At 52.0% G+C, this 14,935-nt stretch overlaps 1 protein-coding gene and 1 long non-coding RNA gene across 38 annotated transcripts in view; one reads left to right on the top strand and one right to left on the bottom strand.

Moving 5' to 3' along the window:
- Positions 1-12,563, bottom strand: part of LOC144579051 (uncharacterized) — a 507,171-nt gene extending 494,608 nt beyond the window's left edge. For all 3 annotated transcript variants that reach the window (XR_013525873.1, XR_013525875.1, XR_013525874.1), the window contains exons 1-2: positions 12,451-12,563; positions 10,837-12,244 (exon numbers count right to left, since the gene is read on the bottom strand). This is a non-coding gene — a long non-coding RNA (uncharacterized LOC144579051). The remainder of the gene's footprint in view (positions 1-10,836; positions 12,245-12,450) is intronic.
- Positions 12,564-13,004: 441 nt separating this feature from the next.
- The window catches only part of CELF4 (CUGBP Elav-like family member 4), a 321,515-nt gene continuing 319,584 nt past the window's right edge, over positions 13,005-14,935 (top strand). For all 35 annotated transcript variants that reach the window (XR_013525865.1, XR_013525868.1, XR_013525863.1 and 32 more), the window contains exon 1: positions 13,005-13,495. Coding sequence is in view for 24 of the 35 variants with exons in the window: in XM_078348050.1 (XP_078204176.1) it covers positions 13,210-13,495 (286 nt within the window). In the remaining 11 variants the exon portion in view is untranslated. The remainder of the gene's footprint in view (positions 13,496-14,935) is intronic.

The raw sequence follows: 14,935 nt of genomic DNA, 5'->3' as shown, positions 1-14,935 counted from the left end.
ACACACAGAGGAAGGAGGGTGCTGTGTTGAAGGGCGTGCCTATATGTGATGACAGTGGCTACAGCATCTACACATAAAACTTGTCTGATCAGTTTACAGTCACGTCTTTTCTACACTCTAGTAAATGCTTAATCTTGACTAACCTAAATATTTGACAAATGAATCCTTTTGGATTGTCAAGCTCTCTAGGTAGCTAAGAATTTACTTTTCAAATGATCAAAACCAGTTTAAAAAATCACCCCAGAGGGAAATACTTAATTTGAGTTTTGGTTTGGGGGTTTAGGGGTTTGGGATTTCATTTGTATTACAAATGTCTTAAGCAAATTTAGCACTCGGTGGCACTGGTTGTTTTCTGCTGTTTTAGCCACGGTGCCAAGCCTGGTTCTGGGCTGGCTCAGAGTGAATGAGCTATAGGACAGTCCTCCGGTCTCCATGTGTGTGTAGGAGGGGACATAGTAGGGAACAGAGTGCAGAGGCTGCCTTGATCTGGGGAGGATGAGGGCAGAGCAAGCCTCCTGCTGCACCCCAGCCAGCCAGTCCTCCCATCTCAGAGCTGAACCTTAAGCAGTGAAGGTGAAGGAAGGAGAATACAGGCACATTTCAAACAAAGCTGAAAGCTGTGAAGACTGGGCTTTACCTCCTGTTTGGGTGGCTCTGGGCTACCTGGGGCCACCACCCAGAGAAGTAGAAGCAGAGTGGGTCTAAGCAGAAAGATACGTTTAAACAGATTCATCCCCCTCCTCTCCCTGTCTATCCTAGCTGCCTGCGGTGTAGGAGGGTTCCAGAAGTGATCTATGTGGGATGCACAAGAAGAAAGCTGGAAGCCAGGGTGTGCCCCAGGCCCCCTCCCTGAAGGGGTTGTAGGAAGGTACAGGGGGACCAGAGGATACTTGCAAGCACAGTGGCCACCTTGGGCCTGATGGGCCGGGCTCTGAGGCTCCCAGGAGCCAGACAGTGGTGGTCACACGCCACAGAGCCCACTGAGGCCCCAGAGGACACAGTCTGAGGGCAGCTCAAGGCCCCTCTCCCACCCAGGACACATGTGTTTCCCCTACCTCAAATGCCATCTCAGCTGGAGGGGAGAGAAGGAAAGCCTCTGAAGATGGGAGATTTGCCCATACAAGATAGTTTGCCCTGAAAAGAGGGTGAGTTACCTTTAACTAGCAGGTCTGAAGTCTTTCTCTCCCCTTGGCATGGGTGTGACCGGGGCCAGGGAAGTAAATGGCAATTAGAGAAAGTGAAGTCCACTGCGCAGTAGAAGTGGATGCTGCAGGGGGGGCAGCTTGTGTGGCAGGTTCTGGCCCCTCTCCTCATCTGCACTGTCCCCAGCAGAGGACCTCTGCTCAGCCTCATCCTGAGAGGTCCCACCTCAGGGCTAAAGGCCGGGGATCCCACTGACAGGGGTGTTTCCAGTCCAAGAAACAGAACAGAGCAGGCAGAGCTGCCAGAGCATCCCAGCCCACTGGGGGAGCAGTGCAGTGCTTGTGAGGCAGGAGACAGGGCTCTCTGCCTCCCTCAGCTCCAACTTAGGGAGGGCTCCCCAGCCTCCCCTGGTGGCACAGAAGAGGAAAGGAGGCCCCATACAGCCCTGTGGCAGTTCATCTTTGGGTCAGCCTCAGACTTAACTTGTAAGACTTGAGGGACCAGAGAAGGCCCCTGGCTACCTCAACACTGATTCTCAACAAAGCCTTCTTGTTGAGAGTCTGTTTGCAAGGCAAAGGACCAAAAAATGCAAGCAAGTGGCAGTGAGGAACTTTCAGGCAAACAGTGAGTGAGCCCAGAAAGGGAAAGGGTGTCTCCTGTGAGCTGGGCTGAGGAAGCATTGGCCTGGGGCCTGGACAAGAGGGTGAACCCACCAGACACTGGACTGTGGCTCTACTCCCTCTCTGCTGACAGCCTAGAGCCCAGTGTGACTGCCGATGGAGGACCCTCCAGACACAGTGTCTTTCAGAGCCTCCCTTGGCCCACAGCCTCCTGGTCGCTTTAGCCTGTCAGTCCAGCAGACTCCAGGCTTCATTTATAACAGGCCCTGGTGGTCCCCAGGCCCCAGGGCGCATCCTATCCACCGCACTCTAGACCATGTGCACACACGCACTCACTGACCAGGACAACCAGCCTCCATTAGTGTCTAGGCACCCTCTTTTGTCCCTGGTCATTTAATTATTAGATTCAGAGTGACATGAAAATACACCCTCAGATTTCACCATCTCCCAGTGATAGCAAAGAACATGCACGGATTTTTACAGCCTAGAAATCTTTTATCATCACCATCATCATCCTCATCACCATCAGGGCTAGGTGGTACCACAGAGATAACTCAAATGTTTAACAAACAGACGGACGAGGTCCCTTGTCAGGAGCCATGAGGACCAGGCTCTAGTAGAGATGTCCATGAGAATGTGAGTCTAAGCTAAGGAGGTGAGAACCTGAACAACAGCAAAGGCTCAGCTTTATCCAATTTGCATATTGATAGTTTAGGAATCAAATGACAGGGGAGAGCTCAGCAGGGGAACTTATGCTCTTCCCTCACTGAATCAAGGGCTGTATGGGTTCACAGCCAGAGAGGCCAGGGTTGCTGTGGTGCTGGAGCTGGCTTTCCAAGAAAGGTGGCACCGAGCAGCCCCACCAAGATGGGTAGGACTTGATAGGAAGTCAGGAAATAGCATAGCATCAGCCTTAAATATGTGGGCCATGGAAACAGCCAACTGGATTTTGTATTTTCACTGTCACTTCCTGGCTATGTGACCCTAAGAAAGAAACTAAACCTCTCTGATCTTTAGTAGTCTGGTATGTAGAAGCAGAGAAGAACTTAGCCAGGAAAGGGACTGGCCTGTGGTAATCAGTAAAATGGACATACAAGGTAAAGGATAAATAAAGGCACAGGCTGAAATGAGAGCAGCTCATGATTAGAGGCAGGGCATACAGGAAGAGCCCAGAGGGCCAGGCCCCAGCAAGGCGGGCTCCTGGGCTGGATGAGGCTGTGGCTAGAAAGGGCTGTTTCTGAGGCCCCATCTCCTCGGATGCTGCAGCCTGGGAGGTGGTAGCCCTGCCAAGGCATTATCAGTCTAGCCCTATCAAGGGCTTTCTTGCCAGTGGCCATGACTCTGACAGGGAAATCAGCAGGCTGGCGTTGCGGGCCTGGGCAGCGCAACAGACAAGGCTCTGGGGACAGCTTAAGTGGACAATAATTGCAGGTTATTATATACCGGGCTGCAGCCAAAAGCCAGGCAGCTATTAAGTGTGATTGGGAGAAATAATCCAGAGGAAGAGGATGGATGAGAGCGCCAGGCCGCTTTCTCTGTGCCAGGGCTGCTCTGAGGCTGGGGGCTGTGCAGAGAGAGGGTCAGGGACAGGATGGGTGGGGAAAGGAGCTTATTCACAGCATAAGCGTCTTGCACTTGGAGAAGTCCATCCTCACTCCTTCCCACAAGGTATGCAGAGCAAGGATATGATTCCCATCCCACATGTCAGGGAATGAGGTCCAGAAAGGGGAAGCAGTGATCCAGGACACACGACAAGTCTTAGCTGAGCCCCTCCAGAGCCCAGATGAACAGCCCTTTTGCTGTTCAATGTTCAAACACAGAACCCACTCTCCTGAGGCAGGAAATACCTCAGCAGGGCAGCCTTGATGCTAAGCAGGGAGCACCTCAGAATTGGAACTGGAAGCAGAGATCAAGACCCAAAGGGGGCGCAGATCCCATCACATTGCTGCCTGCCCAGCAGACAAGATGATGTGAAAAGACTAAAAATCAGAGGAGGGGCAGGGTTATGACAATAGGGTTATTTCTCAGAGCTTTATGTATTCATTAGATGCCTAAGAAGAATTTTATGCCCATTTTATAGATGAGGATACAGAAGCCAACAGCAGTGGCATGGCTTGTCCAGGGCAGGGTGGTGATGTCCAGACCAGCTCTTGTCGAGCCCAGCTCTTGCTGGTGTTGGGACCTGCACACCCCACCCCAGATCTGCCTATTAGAGAAGCCCTTGGCAGAGGTGACCCTTACCCTGCCCTACGCCACCAGCCTGGGAGGACTTGTGGTTTTATCCTTTTTAGCCAGGGTTTCCCATTTCTTCAGGAGGAGAGATGGTTCTTTTTTGGGACCAAATAAAATTGGATTGACCCCGACAGTGTAATGCTGCCTTGAATGATGTGTGGATCACACATCCCTAACTTCCTACCCTCACACCCTCAGATCTTTCAAGCCCACAACTCATTTTGGAAACAAGGAGGCAGCACCCTAATCCCAGACACACAAAGATCATAGGCGTCTTTAAGGAGATTCCCAAAGACCAAACCATGCCCTTCATTATGAAGATAGCCCCACAGGGATGAAAACATTAATGGAGGGGATATGTATCATGGGTTGGTGGTGGTCAGCCCTGACTCCTACAAACACAACACCTCAGCAGACATCCAGGAGTGTCATGTAAAAGGCTCAGGGCCATCAAACATTCTGAGAGCCTGTCCCTCCCTCCTGGGATCAACTCTCCGACCCAGCACCCCCGGAGCCCCAGCCTAGATTCAGCCTGGCCCAACGACCCTGCTTTGGGTCACATGAGAGTAGAAACCTGGCACAGGGAGGGATCAATTACACTGTGACTCAGCGAGAGGGCACAGGGCCAGGGAGTGAGTCACAGCGGCGTGCCCACCCTCCGTGGCAGGGAGGTGGGGGGATGCAGGCCTGCGTGGGAGCCTCCCTGTGTCTGGGTGTGGAGGTGTGTGGGTATAGGCTCCCCTGATAATGGAGGCAGGGGGTAGTAGGTGTATACCATAGGGTGAGTGCCTCTCTGAGCCTAAATGCAGGTGTGCATCAGGAAGCCGTGTCATTGAAAGAAACTCTTGGGGGCTCCTCCCTGACATGGGCTTCTCTCCCTCACACCCCCACACAACTTTGCACCCAACTGGAGATGTCACCCACTTGCTGTAATGTGGAAGGGGCCAAACTAGCTTCCCTCATTTCCCTAACAACATTGGGAGGGCCACTGAGAAGAAATCCCAAATGTCATCTTTCTTAGAATATCTCCATGTTACAATATATTACACACATTCCAAAGTTATTTTCTGCAACAGCTTATACCTGGAGACAGTTTATTTAATGAATACACTCAATCATAACTAACATTTTTTGGACACCTACCATGTACATATTACCTCTTTTAGTCATCACAACAATCACATGCACTGTTACACTCAACCCATGTTTCTGATGAGGAAACTGAGGCCCTGAGAGCATGACTTACCTGGCTTGTAAGTTAAAGATCTGTCTGGTTTCAAAGTCCAAACTCTTTCTAAAAACAATGCATGCACCTATGCACGTATGTATATAAACAGTACAATAACTTAAGTCTGATAAATACTTTTAAGCAATAAATGTCCAGTTGTATTTACAAACTGTATTTCTTTATACACTTTGAACAAAATTTATATTAATGTATCTTTTTAGTAAGACACCAGAATGTATATATACAACTTACCATGTACACTTTGGATGACTTTAAACTTACTAAAAGACTGCCATCTGGAAATTCTTGGGGCAGGGGGGCAGTGATTTTCTTGAAAACTCTGGCATCATCTCTTAAATATTCCTAATGGCAGCAAATTCTCATCCTTTGAGAGCAGAAATGATTTATGGAAAATGGGCCCAATATGGTGACCCTCCCCCTCGGCATGTGTGTTGGGGGTCAGAGAAGTGATTTCTCCCTTTGCATCCTTCCTAAATATCCCAGCATATTCTTTGTTGTGGTATTGTACCATTGATTACCCTCTTCTGTATCAGCCACTCAGCATATGGTCATTGAGTCCCCACCCTGAGCCCTTCCTGCGAGCTGGCCCTACTGCAAACCTCCCACCCAAGGCCACCTGCCACCGTTGGAACACAAGCCTAGATCCTTCCATAGCTGCAGCCCCCTAGTTGACTCTGCCTGTGCATCCTCCATCCTCAGCCTCTCCCTCTCTCTCCCCAGGCCATGAAGTCAAGCACCCAGCTCCCAGGTGAGTGACCAGGAGGGTCCACCGAGCTGGGGGAGTCCAAGGTCTCCAAACAACAGCTCTTTAAAGATCCAGCATGGTGCAAAGGTCCTAGAGTCTCACCTTCCATAGACTCTGTCCAATTGGTGTCCCCCTGGCCCCACCCAACACCTCACTCCTTCATGTCACCTGCACAGCCTGCAGGCATTGCATTATCTGAAGGATTGCATGGGAGCCTGGAGGCAGTGGGGAATGTTAGGATTAGAGAGAGCCCAGGTAGAAGCTGTCGATCTCATGGCATTATCAGAGAAATCATGGCCCTGCTGAAGTGACGTTTACCCATAGCATTGTGTGGGTAATAAATACAACTTCCTATTCCAGTTTCCAAAGAGAGCCCAGTGCCTGAAAACCTCAGGGCTCATGTACAATAAATTAACATAATTAAAAACTAATTAGTAAAACATCACAATTAAAAGGACTTGCTGAGGCAACACCTCTCAGGTAAGAAGAAGGTACCGCCAGAGTGCTGGCAGCTAGTATACAGAGCAGGTCCTGAGAAGAGGCTGTGATGCAGGACTTGCCCTCCCAAAAGGCCTCCTTCCCCAAGGAGTACCTTGAGAACAGTGGCTCAGCTTGTAAGGACACCCACAGCATGTCCAACTCAGCCAGAGGTGGGCGCCCCTCCTCCTCTGTAGGAGGTAGGAAGGGGCTTTGGCAGGACCCCAGCCCCCAGTGGCCTGTGACACTGATAATATTGGTTGGCCAGACATTGATCTAAGCACTTTATCTGCATTCACTCCTTTAATCTTCATAACACCTCTATGAGGTAGTTTTTATTTCTCTTTTTATTTTACAAATGAGGAAACTGAGCCACAAACAAATTAAACAACCTGCCCAAGGTCATAGAGCTAAACAGTGGGAGAGGCAGGACTTGAAGCCAAGGAGTCTGGCTCCAGAGCACAGGCTCTGCCAGCTTCACCTAAATGCAGCTGAAGCCACATGCTTGTGCTGGATGGAGCACTGACCTTTAAAAAAAGAGTCAGTTCTTTGGGGAAGATAAGGAGTAAATTTCTAACGCCTCAGTGCAATTAAGTTCATCAAATTTATCTACATCCTTCTATAGCTCATTTAGATCCCCAATCCCCACTCTGTCACCTTAATTTTTACATGAAAACTGATCAGTCAACCTCCAGACATGCCACTGTCATCTTTTTTGGATGTGATCTGAGGAAGGAAAGGAGGGTAGAAGAAAGGGACCCCAGTTCTCCACTCGACAGAAGAGAAAGCTGAGGCCCAGGAGAGTGATGAGTCAGGTCCCCACTGCCAAGTTCTGGCTCTCCTGGCCACACCACACAGGATGCCCCTGTCTGTGACTCTGGGGTCCCTTAATTCTGCCTCTCATGCTGCCTCTACATTTCCTGCCTGTCCTCAGCACCACGAGGCAAAGCCCCGGGGTTAGCAATGGAAGCCTCGAACAGGAGCTGACCACAGACTCCCAAAACCATTCCCTGCCAGAGCCAGGGCTGCCCTCACAAGACCAAGGTAGTATGTCCCTGAGGCTCAGCCAGCAAGAAAATACAGCTCAGAGACCCTTCTTCTGCCAATCCTGGTACCTGTCTGAGCCCTGGAGACAGCTCAGTTCTTCTACGGAGCCCCTGTGTTTCCCAAACACACAGTATTCTCCCTCCAATGGGTTTCCTTCATGCCCAGACCTGCTGTGATCCCAGAACAGGACAGGATATCCTTCAGTTGTCTACTTGGGTAGCAGGAGGCTGCCAATATTAACTAAAAGGCAGTAGGGCTGGTTTTTCTCTCCCTTTCTTACTCCAATTATTGTTCTTTATATCACTGAACCTTCCTGAAGTATTCCAGGTAGAGATGCCCTGGGTTTGTGGAGAAGACCATACCGCTGAGGGTGCCCGCAAAGCCCCATCTTGCTTGTCAAACTGATAACCACATGGGAGCCTGCTCTTTCTGGCTGTCATGCAAGAATTCAGAGTCCATCACTCATTCCAGGCCTGGCAACTCCAAACACCACTTCAACCTGAAAGGCCACCTCTTTCTGTTCTTCCCGAGCTGAAACACCCCTTCCCACAGGGCCAGCAGGGCCCTCTCCTCCAGAAGGCCTTCCCTGAGTGCCACAGTCCACACAAGTTCCACCTACTCTGGAGGCCCATAGCCCACACGGCCTGCTCCTTTCACTCTGCCCCTGGGTCAAATCATTCCCTTGGTGGTCACTCAGCTCTTTGAGTCCATTTCTTTGCCCAAACAGCACATGGGCACTATGCAGAGTACAGGGGAGTCTCCCTTCCTGCAGCCTGCCCTCACTGCCCTCTGCAGGTCTGGGCAGAGCAGTTGCTCCACAGAGATGTTGAATTGGAGGTCTTGTTTGTTAGCGAGCCCAATGTAGATCTCAGCTGTTTTCAGCATGGTCTCAACATAACCTTGGAACCCTTCCTGCTTTTTTCCCCTTCTAGTTTTAAATCCCCAGCATGGCCTAGCTCACCACCAATCTGGCTCCCTCTGCATCCTGCCTTCCTCACTGCCTCTTTCCTTAAGGCTACTACCCCCATCACAGATTATCACAGGCAACTTGGATTGTTTTCTATTTTCTCCAATGTGGAACTCCTCAGGCCTGGAAGACATTTAACCATCTGTTGCCATTTGCTGTTCTGGGGCTTTTCACTTGGTATGACTTTGGCCTAACTAGACAGTGAGTTCTTTGCAGGCTTGTCCTTTCTGGGCTGCTTCCAGAGGGAGATCAGAAAGAATGGATGAATGCAAGAATGACTGAGTTAAGCAGTCAAGCAGTGCAGACCCCAGGAAGCTGAACTGCTGGGGATCTTCTAAATACCTGTTCTAAAGTGTCCACCTGGGGCCCTGCAGCTTCCCGTCCTTAGAGTCCCTTGAATATAGTGTTAACACCACTCCCCAAGTCAGATTAGCCATTAGTGTCTATCAGCTACAACTTAAGCACCTATTGTGTGCCCATCACTGCCAGAAGGAGTTGCAGAGAAGGAGAAGAGACCAGATTACTGGGTCCTTGCCCTCCACGAGCTCACAATCGAGGTGGAAAGAGAAGATGCACAGGCAGGAGAGCCAAAGCAGGCCTGAGGTTGTACAGCAGTGGCCAGGGCTGCTGGTTTAGTGAGTGTCAGAGAGGAAATAGTGACCAGTGGCTCAGCTGAAGGGAAGTTGAGCTTAAAGAGGGCTCCCTCTCCTCCTTGAGGAAGGAGAGGAGAAACAAAAGGAAGAGAGGGAAGAGGAGGTACTGGCAAGGCCTGAGTAGCTAGCCCACCTGAACTTAATTCCCCATATGACTTTCTAACACCCCCAAAGATGAATCAGCAACAAAATATAAACACCAAACCCAGAAAGAAATGAGAAACAATTGTTCCAGCTCCGCTTCCATTTGCCAGCCTTCTCCCTCTCTGTGGATAAAATAATTGTGGCCATGAAGTGGCACTTGGAGGGAAAGTTTTAAATCTGCTTAAATGTCACAGTGAGTAATACTTTGCCCCATCTTTCTCTAATTACATTTCTCTTTGATAATCTAAGGTTAAAAAAATTTTTTTTAACTCAAGTCTTCCTAGAATATCAAGGGTGAGGATACCAAAGAGCTAACCTAATCATGTTTCATACTATTTTCTCAGGGGTCCTGCTCTTTTTTTGCATGAGTCTGAGACACCTGTTATTTTATCCCCAAAACTCTGCTATGGAGGCAAGGTAGGAGCCTAAAAGATCCAGCCCTGCACCATTAAGAGATTGATGCCTCAACAGAAGCTGCGTCTGCTGTTTACACTGGGTAGCTCATTTAGACAGGACTTAGCGTCCTGGGGCAGAAGCTGGGAAGGAGGACATTTCACCATATACCTGCCAGAAAGATGAGAGGTGAGGGCTGTGCCACCTGCTAAGGGGAGATAACCCAAATCCAAAATAAGCCATCATCAGGTGGGAGAGAGGAGAGAGTGGGGATCTCTAAGGAAGAAGGAGCTCTCCACAGCTTTGAGTCCACGAGTGGAGAGACACAAGAGGGGCCATGGTGCACACGGCACAGGCGCAGCCCTGGAGGGAATTGGCACTGCACAGAATGGAGGAGTCTTCACAGCATCTGAAGCAGCCCATGCCCCCTTTCAACAGCAAGCCCACTCCCTGACTGACTCCTGCCCAAGGAATGCTTTTATTTATGTATTGGCTATTATTAATAACATGAATAATTAAACCCCTGTGAATAATTTACTTGGACCTGGGGGTGGCTGGGGTGGTGGCTGGAAGAGGATGGTGAACTTTAGTGGCTCTCCCCTGAGCAGTTCCCTTCTTTTCCAGCCGCCTTTAGCTGGCCCCCTTCCCTTTCCATTGCCTGGGCTTTGCTTTCAGGGGTTGGGGAGCAAGGAGAGAAAGAAAGACCTCAAGCAGAATTTACTCTCCTGAACTCCGATGGCAGAAAATACATGCCACTCAGCTGTTGGAGCCAAGCACCAGCACCACAGGATGATGTTGGAGATATCTTGGACAGTTAATAGCCTCTGCTGATGTGTCCTAGGGGACTGGAAGGAGGAGGTCTCAGCCTGGTAGGGACACACAATGCAGTGTGGATACACGCAGGATCTGTGCACAGACCTACGCTGCATCCACACAAGCAGGCACACACCGACAAACCACACATACAAACTTTCCAAGTGCTTAGCACAGACATGCCCCCCTTATGAGGGGACTTAACAGGCACATCAAATACACAACCACCAAATGGCAGAGGCTCTATATGTGAGTTTCTGCTCGAGTCCATCTACTTGGTCGATTCTTAGACCAACATATAATACCAGATAACGTAAGCCAGGGAAACCAAGTGACGAATTAACTATACTTACACCCGATTCCAGCAAGCAAAGGCAGAAGCTAAAATGAAATGATGAAGTTCCACAGTTCTAAAAATCATACTTGCTCTTTGGTATGGGCCCGGGATTCTCAAAGAGAGGCGTCCTGAGCCGACTCGGGGCTTGGGGCTGCGAACCTCGGGCCTCCGGGCCTCCTTCGGCGCTGGAGAGCTCCGTATTGTGCTTGTACCAAATGGGTTTGGCCTAGGTTTTCAGGCAGCTGGGGTCTCATTTCTTTAATTAAAATTGCAAACATATCCTCTAGTAACGTAACGTGATCCGAGGGCAAGAAAAGAGAAACCCTGAAACCCGAAAGTAGCCGAGGGCCCGCGGGGCTTTGGCCAGCCGCTCCGCCCCGCCGCCTCAGCTCCCAGTCCCGCAGTCCGCGGGGGAGCGGGCGCGTTATTTTAATTTGCCAGGCTTCTGAAGCGAAGAGGCTGCCCTGAAAAAAGCAAACGTGAGAGAGGACGGGGTGCAGGTAAACATCATTAACGTGAAATACGCTACCCCAGCCAAGTTCACCACCAGTATTCGCCTCCAGAGGCGGGGCTGCTCCGACCCCGCTCCGGGCTCCGCGCCTGCCACTCCCTCTCCCGCGTAGCGGAGGTGCCAGCCCCAGGAGGCCTGGCGGGGAGTCCGGCGGGGTCCAGACGGTGCGGCTGGACCCCCGGTTTCTCACGGCAGGAGCGACTCCTCCTCGTACCTCAGGAGCTGTAGGTGCCGAAAACGAAACCCGCGGGGGCAGCGCACGCCGCGCGAGTCTCGGTCCGGCTGCAACCCAGATAGCTGTTCGGGGGCTTTCTTTTGATGGTGATTTTTTTTTAAATTATTCTATTTGAACCCGTAAAGCAGACGAGGGCAACATCAAGCAGTCCCCCACGCTGGGTCAGCGGCCACCGCGCCCAGCGCCTTCCTCCCCCTCCGGCGGGCGAGCGGGCTGGGGCGCCCGACTCCTACCTTCCTCCCGCCAGTCGCCGGCGGACTAGCCGCGCTTTCCCGAGCGGGGGAGGCCGCCCGGGACGGGGACCCCCACCTTCCGCCTTCGGAGGCGGGCTGGGGCGGGGGCTGGACCCCGAGTCTCTACTCCCCGTCCCTCTGCCCCCGCCGCGGCCCGACAGCTCTCAGCCCCATCCTGGCAGGTGGCTCGGGTGGCCGTAGAGGCCGCTCGGGTGGCGGGAGGGAGCTATGGGGCTGCTCTGGCAGGTTGGGGGTGCGAGGAGGAAAAAAAGCAGAGAAAGAGACACACAGAGAGAGACAGGGAGAGCGCGCGCGCGAGAGAGAGCTCTGGTCTACAGATTTATCCACATAATATATATTTATGTAGCTTTTTTTCTCTCGACACTGATGAATGCGCGCTCGGATTCCCGGGCGGACTCACTCCAAGCCGGCTCGCTTTTCTAGTCTAAATAAATAAATAAATAAATAAATAAATGGAGCCAGATGGAAGAAAAAAAGTGCCCATTCCACCTCCGCCGCCGCCCCGCCCGCCATCCCTGCCTTTGCTTCTCCCGCCTGACGCCCTAATAGAGCGTAGCTTGGTGGATAACGCCCCCCTACATACCCACACGAAAATAAAAATCACTGTTTTTAAAATGCAAAAAGTTGCACCTGCTGCTATTACAAAAAGAACCCTCAAAAGGCAGAGACAGGAGGCCGGCTGCCCAGAGCCTAGCAGACACCCTCTCCCCGCGGCCGCCGGGCCCGGAATCTCAGCGCCTCCCGAAGAGCCATGCGCCTGGCGCTATTTATAGCCGGGGGCCGTCTCGGACTGTACCACCACCACCGCGCGGGGCCGCCGACGGGGGAGGCGCGGTGGGGCAGGCGCCGCCCCACGCCGCCCTGCCCCCGGCCGCCGGCCGCCGCGGCGCGGGCCCCCACAGAGCGCCCATTCCCGGCCCCCCGCGCCCTCCTCCACGCGCGCACACTCGCCGCCCCCACCCCTGGTCTGGTTGGGAACTTGAACCGGTCCAGCCTGTTTAAACGGAAAGGACAGAGATCCTGTCCAATGTAAAAAAAAAAAAAAAATCAGATCAGACCGAGAGAGAGCGAGCGAGAGAGAGAGAGAGAGAGAGAGAGAGAGAGAGAGAGAGAGAGAGAGAGAGAGAGAGAGAGAGAGAGAGAGAGAGAGAGAGAGAGAGAGAGAGAGAGGGAGGGAGGGAGGGGGAGAGCAGAGAGCGCGAGCGCGAGCGCGAGAGAGAAGAGGAGAAAGAGAGAGAGCAGAGAGCGAGCGGAGAGCGAGGTGTAGAGAAACCGAGGGGGAGAGAACCCGAGTGTGTGTATGCGTGTGCGTGTGTGAGCGCGAGCGAGCGAGCGAGAGGAGCGAGAGAGTGCGAGCGAGAAAGAATAAAAGGAAAGAAGATTTTCTCTATGTATATAAAGATGGCCACGTTAGCAAACGGACAGGCTGACAACGCGAGCCTCAGTACCAACGGGCTCGGCAGCAGCCCGGGCAGTGCCGGGCATATGAACGGATTAAGCCACAGCCCGGGGAACCCGTCGACCATTCCCATGAAGGACCACGATGCCATCAAGCTGTTCATTGGGCAGATCCCCCGCAACCTGGATGAGAAGGACCTCAAGCCCCTCTTCGAGGAGTTTGGAAAAATCTACGAGCTTACGGTTCTGAAGGACAGGTTCACAGGCATGCACAAAGGTGAGTGCACCTTTCCCTCCCAACTTTGCCGGGGAGCAGGAGCGGGCGGGCGGGTCGACCGGCCGGCCGGCGACAGACTAGCGGCGTACGGAGCGAGAGGAAGCCTCGGGCGGGCGCCGTAGAGGGAGGCGCTCGGGCAGCGGAGACCAGAGCTGGGGTGCGTGGGGAGCTGTTCGCTGGGGCAAGACTGGGTTTTGGGCGAGGTGCTGATAGGAACGATGCTGTGGAGAGAGCAGCGGGCGCCGATTAAGAGAGAAAGAGAGAGAGGATCGAGGAGGAGACGAGGCTTGGGTTTTTGGGTACAGCGACTTGAAAGATTGGGTTGGGGAAGGCTGCACCGGTCCAGCCCAGGACGCTGAGCAGACTGACTCGCGGGCGCCTGGCCGGCCGGGGACCTAGGGTGCTGTCCATCGCCGTGGTGCTGAAAATACTAAGGGAGATGGTCTCCTCATCCTTCGCTCCCGGCCAGAGTAGCAGGAGCGCAGCCGTCTAAAAGGGAGAGAGGTGACAAATTCGAAGAGATATTTTTTATTTAAATATAACAGTAAACTCTCCCTGTCGAGCTGTGTGCCTCAATAATCTGATTGTGGTGTGAGTGGTGGTGTGTGTTGGGGTGGGAGGTGGATGTTTGAAGGAACCAGTGATAAAACCTAAGGCAAGAATTAGCAAGGAACCAGCCATCCCCCTGGGTGGAGTGGGGGAGTCTGGCAAGCCTGGATAGTCCCCTTCCCAGGAAAGCGGGGCTCTGGAGAAAAATATGTGTGTGCAAGATTTGCATTTTGAAAGGTGTACCCTAATTTATCCCAAACTCACCATGCAGAGAGCTTTATAGTACATTATTTCTCCCTTGAAGAGATTATTGCCAGTGAGTGCTTGGGGGAGGGGGAGACAGAATAATCAAAGAATTAAAACCCAGCAACTTTTTAGGAAAGTGGTCATGGGAATTGTCTGCAGCCTGGCTGTTTTCTCCTTGTTTTATTATCTTTAAAGCAGAGCCCCAAACGTGTTCAGTTGTAGAATGTGTGTGGGTGGCTGGTGGGTGACGAAATTAGCCCAGTGCTCCGCTTCCTAACAGTAATGTATAGGCTGTGCAGCGGGGATAAATCGGTGCTGGAGCAATGTGGGCAAGTTAAATGCTTTCTGAGAGAGATTGATCGCCAGACAGGGAAGGAACACGGGGCTAAGGAAGTTGTAGGGGATGTGTATGGATGTTCCGTTTTTAATAAACAGTAGTGTGGAGAGCCGCCGAAGATGCTGTTACAGCTGGTGGTTTTAAAGATGAAAACACACACGCACACCCACCCCCACATAGAGAGCAGCCTCATCCTTGGCCACAAATGAGCTATGGACACAGCTGATCCGCCAGCACATTAGGTGCAGAGCGCGGAGCTGTCTGGCTCTCTAAGCAGCAGCGATTTTCACTATCACAACCACCCTCTT

Source organism: Callithrix jacchus, chromosome 13, assembly GCF_049354715.1.
Source record: "Callithrix jacchus isolate 240 chromosome 13, calJac240_pri, whole genome shotgun sequence".
In the NCBI taxonomy this organism is placed as follows: Eukaryota; Metazoa; Chordata; class Mammalia; order Primates; family Cebidae; genus Callithrix; species Callithrix jacchus.
Note: the sequence above shows the minus strand (reverse complement) of the source record. Positions and strands in the feature narration are given on the sequence as shown.